The sequence below is a fragment of the Myotis nattereri genome (assembly GCF_964212035.1).
Source record: "Myotis nattereri genome assembly, chromosome: 9".
Taxonomy (NCBI): Eukaryota; Metazoa; Chordata; class Mammalia; order Chiroptera; family Vespertilionidae; genus Myotis; species Myotis nattereri.
The window spans coordinates 16765913-16775168 of record NC_138084.1 but is presented as its reverse complement, the minus strand read 5'-3'; the positions used below and the strand labels follow the sequence as shown (position 1 = coordinate 16775168).

General features: G+C 45.3%; 1 protein-coding gene across 2 annotated transcripts in view; it reads left to right on the top strand.

Annotated features, from left to right (window-relative positions):
- Nucleotides 1-2246: 2246 nt before the first annotated feature.
- Nucleotides 2247-9256, top strand: part of AMBRA1 (autophagy and beclin 1 regulator 1) — a gene marked incomplete at its 5' end in the record, with an annotated part of 138303 nt that continues 131293 nt past the window's right edge. For both annotated transcript variants that reach the window (XM_081099081.1, XM_081099080.1), the window contains 6 exons: nucleotides 2247-2381; nucleotides 3222-3280; nucleotides 4002-4185; nucleotides 4794-4966; nucleotides 6091-6157; nucleotides 6704-8157. In XM_081099081.1, the coding sequence (XP_080955207.1) occupies nucleotides 2247-2381; nucleotides 3222-3280; nucleotides 4002-4185; nucleotides 4794-4966; nucleotides 6091-6157; nucleotides 6704-8157 (2072 nt within the window). The remainder of the gene's footprint in view (nucleotides 2382-3221; nucleotides 3281-4001; nucleotides 4186-4793; nucleotides 4967-6090; nucleotides 6158-6703; nucleotides 8158-9256) is intronic.

The window sequence follows — 9256 nt, the reverse complement described above, 5'->3', positions numbered from 1 at the left end:
TGGCGCCGCAACCTCCCCATCGGCCCTGCCTTGAGTGTGACAGGGGCCGGTGCCCCAACCCCCCAATTGGCCCTACCCTGAGCGTGACTGAGGGTGGCATCACAACCTCCCGATCTGCCCTGCTCTGTGCATGACAGGGGGCGGCGCCCCAACTCCCCAATCGGCCCTGCTCTGAGCCCGACCAGGGGCTGCACCTAGGGATTGGGCCTGCCCTCTGCCACCCAGGAGCAGGCCTAAGCCAGCAGGTTGTTATCTCCTGAGGGGTCCCAGACTGCGAGAGGGTACAGGCCCGGCTGAGGGACCCCCCTCCCCCCGAGTGCACAAATTTTTGTGCACCGGGCCTCTATAATAATAAAAGCATAATATGCTAATTAGACTGGATGTCCTTTCGAATGTCCTTCTGGACGAAGCCAGGGCTGCGAGGGAAGCCCAGGTCCCGGGTGCTGGAGAGAAGCTGGTGCCGGCGGCCAGGAGAAGGAAGGCCTACTCTTGCACGAATTTTGTGCATCGGGCCTGTAGTTCTAGAATAAAAGAGACTAAAGAGACATGGCATCTTGAGACATGGTATGCTTGAGTCTTGATTTAATTCTGGATTTTAAAAAAAGCCAACTCATTAAAGGCGTTTTTTTGGGGGACAGTTGGGGGAATTTGAATGAAGACTGAATATTAGATAATTGGTGTGATAATAGTATTGTGGTTATGAAGCTAAATGTCCTTATTACTAGGAAATGCATAATGGGGTATATAAGGTTAGAGTGTTTTTCAGAAAAAGCAAACACACACATATATTGATGGAGATAGATAAAGCAAATTTGACAAAGTACTAACAATTCTTGAGTCTGGTGAATAGTGTATGTTTCACTCTTTTAAAAACTTTTCTGTATATTTGAAATTTTCATAAGAGTTGAAGAAACAGTGCTGCAATGAATAACATTTACATTTTTATTTTGAAACACCATTTTATTGGGCTGCATATTTCATTGTATAGAGGAGCCAATTCTTTAATTTTTGTATACATATATATATATTTTGATGCTAGTTGACATCTTAGTAGCATTTTTATTTTGTGAGTTTTATGTTCTTAGGGATTGTGGTGGATGAGAAAAAGGAACTGAAAATTTTTTCTCTCCTCTGTTCTCTACTTTGGAACTTTAGTGGAGAAGATAAAACTAGAGTGAGAAAGGTACTCCAAAGTAGTCCTCATGTACTTATTTGCTTTTAGGTAGGAAGTAGAATGGCAGTTACTACTAAGAGCCATACTGCAGGTAATAGCCTCTTCAGATCTGTTACCTGTCCTTTAGTTTGGAGATGGCCCAAGTGAAAGAAGGGGTGCCAGCGACTAGGGTAGCAGCATGGCACAGAAGTCATGTCTTATTTTTGATAAGTTTCTAGATCTCTTTATTAGTAGCAAAAGTTCTTCCTGTCTGATAAAATAAGAACAGAGTAACTGCTTTAGAGAATGGTCTGTTCTTTACATAAAAGGCTAAGCTATGGAGGATATGAGCAGAATTTAAGGAAGAAATATTTTTGGAAGAAAAGTTCTGGGGAAAGGATCATTTCTGAGAAAGTGTCATCATTTAAAATAAAAGCCTAATGTGCAAATTGTCCCCTCCACTGGGAGTTGGACCAGGGGGTGGGGCCGGCGGTGGCCGGGGGAAGAGAGGCGCCCCTGGCCAGCAGCCACTAGGGACCCTACCTGTGCATGAATTTCATGCACTGGGCCTCTAGTCTATATATATAAAAGCCTAAGTGACCATTACGACGGAACGACCGGAACAACCAGTCAACCAGTCGCTATGATGCACACTGACCACCAGGGGGCAGACACTCAACACAGGAGCTGTCCCCTGGTGGTCAGTGCACTCCCACAGCCAACCTCCCATGGTCCCTCCCCCCGTCTGGCAGGCCCCGTCCTGCACCTGGCAGCTGGCAGGCCCCCGTTGGCTCAGACCCGATAGGCCTTGATTGCCCGTTAGGCCTAAGGACCCCACCTATTTCATGCACCGGCCTCTAGTTAAATATGAAAAGAATACTTTCCTTTTTGGGCTAGATTCGTATTTGCAATGGGAAGCTTCTCTGTAGAAGCTTTGACATTAATGTTCATTGACATTAATGTTCATACTTTAGATTTCCATGAAGACAACTCACAAGGAGCTGAATGGCCTCATTTTAGCTGCTTCAGCGTGTGGAGCTATTGCTTGCTCCTTCTTTTCCTGTGCCTGGTGTTACAGTGGCTGCTGAGCACCATGAAGGTTGTTCCAGAGAAAAATGCTGTCCGCATACTCTGGGGGCGAGAACGGGGCACTCGGGCCTTTGGAGCTCAGCGGCTTCTGCAGGAGCTGGTGGAAGATAAAACCCGGTGGATGAAATGGGAGGGCAAGGTAAGAAAAATGGTTACTTTGGACATTGGGTTTGTGCAGGGGTGACAGTAGAATGGGACCTTGAGTTGGGTTAATGACATAGAGTTGGGGTGTAATTTATTTTGTGTACTAGAATAGATATACTATGTAACTTAGGGAGTTTTTTTTAGAAAATATAATTTTTAATTGCTTTCAAAGAGGAAGGAAGAGGGAGGGAGATATAGAAACATCAATGACGAGAGAGAATCATTGATTGACTGCCTCCTGCATGCCCCGTACTGGGGACCGAGCCCACAACCCGGGCATGTGCTCTGACTGGGAATCAAACTGTGATCTCCTGGTTCATAGGTTGGCACTCAACTACTGAGCTACACCGGCCGGGCAGGTAGGTGTTTTTTATTTTTTTTAATACATCTTTTTATTGATTTTAGAGAGGAAGGGAGAGAGAGTGAGAGGTACAAACATCAATGATGAGAATCATTGATGGGCTGCCTCCTGCACGCCCCCTTCTGGGGATCAAACCTGCAACCTGGGCATGTGCCCTTGACTGGAATCAACCTGGGACCCTTCGGCCTGCAGGCCGATGCTCTATCCACTGAACCAAACCAGCTACGGCCGGGCAGGGAAATTTGGTAAAGCAAATTTGGAAGAACTTATGGGCTAGAAGTACCTTTTTTCTTTACAGTTAGACATTTTTCCTAAAGCTAATTTAGATTTGTCTTTCTCAATTTGTAGCTTCATCATGTCCAGTTTGATAATTTACTCTGTGAATACTAATCTAGACAGGTTCGTGTATTTTTGAGGTAGAGTGGGCCATAATTTATAAATAATGTTTTTTAACTTTTTCTGTTTGTTCCCCAGAGAGTAGAACTGCCGGATAGTCCACGCTCTACCTTCTTACTGGCCTTCAGCCCAGACAGGTACCTAGTACTTATCTATTACTTAAGACTTGTGATAGCATTGCTTTCTGTGTGTTTGACCCAATTTGATCCTCCAAGTCAAACCCCTAAAGCAGTGGTTCTCAACCTTCTGGCCCTTTAAATACAGTTCCTCATGTTGTGACCCAACCATAAAATTATTTTCATTGCTACTTCATAATTATAATGTTGCTACTGTTATGAATCGTAATGTAAATATCTGATATGCAGGATGGTCTTAGGCGACCCATGTGAAAGGGTCGTTCGACCGCCAAAGGGGCCGCGACCCCACAGGTTGAAAACCGCTGCCCTAAAGGCTCTTTGAAGCATTGTATGAACAGAGCTTTGACAGTGTATCAGAAAGGGAAAGAAAGTAGATGAGCAGTTATAACCATAAAAATAGTAGGAATAAGCAAAGAACATTGAGGCACAAAACTTGGAAAGTTTTTCAATAATCATCCCTTGCGTGTGCAGTATGGGCCACCAATGGTGTGATAGTTTCCCAGCTAGAAAATATATTCTCAGAAGGGGTTATGTGTCATTTGGGGACAGGGTGGAGAATTCAGAAGCTTTTAAAGATCAGAATTCTGCTGTTGGTAATGCCCAAGGTGTAGTTTTTTTTGTCCTGGGATGAGGAATAGTATAAATTTTCTGTGTCACCCAAAGCTGATAGTTTGTTCCCCCCCCACATGCTTCACATTGACTTTGTACTCTGATTTCCTAGGACTCTCTTGGCCTCCACCCATGTGAACCATAATATCTATATTACGGAGGTGAAGACTGGCAAGTGTGTTCATTCACTGATTGGACACCGTCGTACTCCATGGTGTGTCACTTTCCATCCCACCATCTCAGGCCTTATTGCTTCTGGCTGCCTGGATGGGGAGGTTAGGATTTGGGATTTACACGTAAGTATTTCCTTGTCTTTGGTATTCTCAATTCAGAGACTTGTTTACCATTGGGTTCTTAATTCTGGAGGAGAGACTAGCCAGGTTCTTATCACTACATCCAAGTAAGTGGTAGTCTTTACGCACTTAAATGATAGCAAGCCTAGCCTCCATTCTGTGATGAATACCCTATTTAACTGTTTTTCCATCCGTCCATGCTCTACCATGTGTTCAGGATGGATTTTTGTTGTCTTATAGCACGGATTATACAGTACTCTGATTACGATCCTCAAAGCATTATGCTCCTTGTCCTACTGAATGGCTAGTGGGTTGTACACCGTGTCATGCGCCAAGCTTGAGTTTTCCCAGGCTTCAGAAATAGGAGCTGTACTGATGCTCGTTCCTGATGGCTTGTAGAAGACTTGGAGAACTGAACTGACAGTAATATTTTTCTAATAAATTGGTGACACTGCTCGATCGCTGATTTTCTACGTCGTTTTACAGAGGACAAATTTAAAGTATGCCCTGCCATAGTAATTTTACCTTAAATGTGGACCTTTTGAGAATTTGTCATCTCAGTTTGCTGGCAGCTGGTAACCTGAGAATATTTGGGATTGGTTCATTCATAGGGTGGCAGTGAAAGCTGGTTCACAGATAGCAACAATGCCATTGCCTCTCTGGCTTTCCACCCTACGGCTCAGCTCCTTCTGATTGCCACTGCCAATGAGATCCACTTCTGGGATTGGAGCCGAAGGGAGCCCTTTGCTGTGGTGAAGACAGCTAGCGAGATGGAACGGGTCCGGTGAGTCCTCTGTCCACCAGTGATGTCTGGTATAGATTAGCATGGTAGAGAACATTTACACTTGGCTTTCACCTGGGAGACAGATTGTTATCCCTACAGCTCCTTCTGCCTTTTTTTTTTTTTTTTAAGAATTTTAATTGATTTTTAGAGAGAGGAAGAGAGAGAAACATCAATTGCTGCCTCTTGCATGCCTGCTATCGGGGATAGAGCCTATAACCTGGGCATGTGCCTAACTGGGAATCCAACCGGCATCCTTTCAGTGCACAGGTTCATGCCCAACCAACTGAGCGCACCGGCCAGGGTGCTCCTCCTGCCCTTTCAGCAGCTGGCCAGTCAGCTGGGAAGTAGTTAATTTTGTTCATTTCAACTGTTCATTATTGGCCTATCTTCTGGTCTTTGAAAACTGGGGTCATTAGAATCTTTTTTAGGTTCAAAGCTATCTGGGTTTGGAAGAGCCCCTTTTTGTGAGAGATCGGAAAGGTATTCAGGTTGTGGGTAGCTTGAGGGATAATTGTTCATCCCTAGTTATCTGTGTTTATCAAACTGCAAGAGGGAGATGTAAGTATGCATCAAATATGCCAGTTGATATTTATTTAGCCCTCAAGATCAAAACACACATTGTCTGAATTAAAGCTGATGCAGTTTTCCTTTGGCTCTCTTGGCATTAGAATTGGATATAAGCTAGTCTAGTCTAACTTACAGACTCCGCTAGTTACTTGATGCTGAAACTGTCCATTGTCACCAGGACTCATGCTTCTTGCCAGTGTAGCTTCCATATAAGGGAGGAACTGAACTTGTGGCAGAGTTTGGGAGAATTCTATGCTTTGCTATTATGATGAGCTCATAGATATGAGCAAATGTGCGCTTAATGTAGCTGCTTCCTGGAATGAAGTCTAGGTATTTTTTGAAATTATTTTTGTGATACAGATTCCCATATTTTGGCAACTATAAGGAGATAACAAGAAGTATTGAACTTGACTATTGTAATTTCTTTGAAAGTTTTGAAAATCTCTAGGGTGAAGTAATCTGACATTACAGTATTGATTGCTATAAATTTGTACACGTTTCCTCTTCTAAGTTAGCATAATCTCTATGCATGTCTTTGTCTCTTCGTCTGTTTTCAGTCTGGTGAGATTTGATCCTCTTGGACACTACTTACTCACAGCAATTGTTAACCCCTCTAATCAGCAGGTAAGTTAGTCAGCATTTCCAACTCCATCTAAATTGTGGCTTATTTTTTAAACTAGTGTTGTAATTCTGATTGTATTAGACTTTAATTTTCAGTGCCCGAGTGTTTCTCTCCAGTCAGTATTCAAAACTAGCTTCAGACTGTATTCAAAGTTACAGCCATAATCATAATAGGGGAGTCAATTCCAAAACCCGAGTGATTCCATCATTAGAAGTAACCAGGCAGTGTTGGATAGATTGTCATTCATGTGCCTCTGGCTGGTTAACATTTTGCTTCCCCTCACTGCCTCTATGTTATGAAGATGTCTTTTTTAAGAGAATTGGTTTTCCAGCTGTACTCATTCAGAAATGTTGTTAATTGGAAGGGAATAATTTAATACCATATGATGATTCTGAATCTGAAGCCAGTTCTCAGCACTTCAGAGGTAGAGTTGTTGCTTGTCTGTGAAAGTTTTTCTTGGATGATTATCAGTAGCTTTTCTTGGTTTACCTAAAGGTTCTACCTAACTGTCTTGCTCTGCCTCCGTCCTACCTTGGTCCACACTGCAGGGTGATGATGAACCAGAGATCCCCATAGATGGAACAGAAATATCTCACTACCGACAGCGTGCCCTGCTGCAATCACAGCCAGTTCGCCGGACGCCTCTCCTCCACAATTTCCTGCACATGCTGTCCTCTCGCTCCTCTGGCATCCAGGTGGGAGAGCAAAGCACAGTGCAAGAGTCTGCTACCCCCTCACCCCCACCGCCTCCCCCTCAGCCCTCCATGGAGCGCCCCAGGACTTCCGCTTACATCAGGCTCCGACAGCGGGTCAGTTACCCCACAGCTGAGTGCTGCCAGCACCTTGGGATCCTGTGCCTTTGCAGCCGCTGCTCTGGCACTCGAGTTCCTTCCCTCTTGCCACACCAGGACAGTGTTCCCCCTGCTTCTGCCAGGGCTACTACCCCTTCCTTTTCTTTTGTACAGACCGAGCCCTTCCATCCCCCGGAGCAGGCCTCATCAACGCAGCAGGACCAGGGCCTCCTGAACCGGCCGTCTGCCTTCAGTACAGTCCAGAGCAGCACTGCCGGCAACACGCTCCGCAACCTCAGTCTGGGTCCCACCCGTCGCTCTTTGGGAGGCCCTTTGTCTAGCCACCCTTCTAGGTATCACCGAGAAATAGCTCCCGGACTGACAGGATCTGAATGGACCCGGACAGTGCTCAGTCTGAACTCCCGCTCTGAGGCGGAATCCATGCCCCCGCCCAGGACCAGTGCCTCTTCGGTGACTTTGCTGTCTGTGCTGAGGCAGCAGGAAGGTGGCTCTCAAGCATCTGTGTACACTTCAGCCACAGAAGGGAGGGGTTTTCCAGCTTCAGGGTTGGCAACTGAGTCAGATGGAGGGAATGGCTCCAGCCAAAACAACTCAGGCAGCATTCGCCATGAGCTTCCATGTGACCTGAGACGCTTCTTTTTGGAGTATGACCGGCTTCAGGAGCTGGACCAGAGCCTGAATGGGGAACCCCCCCAGACCCAACAGGCCCAGGAAATGCTCAATAATAACATTGAATCTGAGAGGCCAGGCCCCTCCCATCAGCCCACCCCACACAGCAGTGAGAACAACTCCAACCTGTCCCGTGGTCACCTGAATCACTGTCGTGCTTGCCACAATCTGCTAACCTTTAACAACGATACCCTGCGTTGGGAAAGAACCACACCTAACTACTCCTCTGGCGAGGCCAGCTCCTCCTGGCAGGTCTCCAGTACCTTTGAGGGCATGCCATCGAGTGGCAGCCAATTACCACCTCTTGAGCGGACTGAGGGCCATACGCCCAGCTCCAGCAGGCTGGAGTTGAGCAGCTCTGCTAGTCCGCAGGAGGAGAGGACTGTGGGGGTGGCCTTCAACCAGGAGACAGGCCACTGGGAAAGAATTTACACCCAGTCCAGCAGAACTGGAACTGTATCACAGGAGGCCTTACATCAGGATATGCCTGAGGAAAGTTCTGAGGAAGATTCACTCAGGAGGTAAGCAGGCGCTTTCTGTCCTTTCTTACATCCCTTACTCTTCTCCTTATATCTCTTCCTTTAGTCCTACAGATGTTGTGGCTGCATCTGGAGCGTCTGAGACCCATGCATTTGGTTTGGCTCTCCCTGCTTCCATTGCATCTTCTTGGAAAATCATGCTCTCGTGGCGGAGAGAAGATAGGGCCTAGCAATATGAGCCAGTTGGCTCTACTAGCTCCTTTTCTGGTTAAGCTCTTGTGACCTTTAACCTTAAAGGAGAGTGTAGATTAGGTTGGAGGGGCATGAGGAGTTGAAGAGGAGATAGAACCATTGACGTCCTCTGCCTGGCTTTTTTTAACTTCTTGAAGGATTGTATATTCAGGGCTATGAAACAAGAAAATGTCCCAGTATGTTTAGAAATTAGTAGTAAAAGAAAAGCCTGCTTGGGGCAGATTAGTGTATTGGGTCTTCTTGTGTTGCTTTGTGTTCAGCTCTTAAATCTGATCTTTTGGAGCAATGCAGCTTGACAGAAAGGAAAATAATATATATGTTGAAGGTAGTTCATATTTTTTGAGATAAATATATTTTTTGGACAGCAAGTTAGTTGCTTAGTTAAGATTTTTTGAGTAGATCTTCCAGATGGACATTTACTTTGGGGTGGGGAAGAAGAATAATTCATAGAAGGAAGGCCTCTCCATACTCAGATCGGCATCTCAGGCAACTGTTTCATGGAAGAAACTGAGTGGGTATAGTAAATAGCCCACCACATGTTCAAGGTGTGGCTGTGTGTGCATCTATCTTGATTTATTAGGGTCTTCTTTCTGCAATTCTGTAAAGGTCAAATCTAGTGTAATCACCAACTCCCAGACTCTGCCTTTTGGATCCAAGCAGCATGTTGTTCTGCATTATATCCTCTGTTTAAGCCACTGAAATTTCTCTGACATAAGGTTCTAGCAAGGGAAGGAATATGGATTGTGCACATAATGTACTTGTTATTTTAGGAGGATGCTTTAGAGAGTTACCCAGTTAATAAGGACTTGTTGAATGGTTACAGTTTTTCCAAAACTGTGCTAGGCATTATGGGGATCCCAAAAGAAGCAAATACCTGATTTTTGCCCAC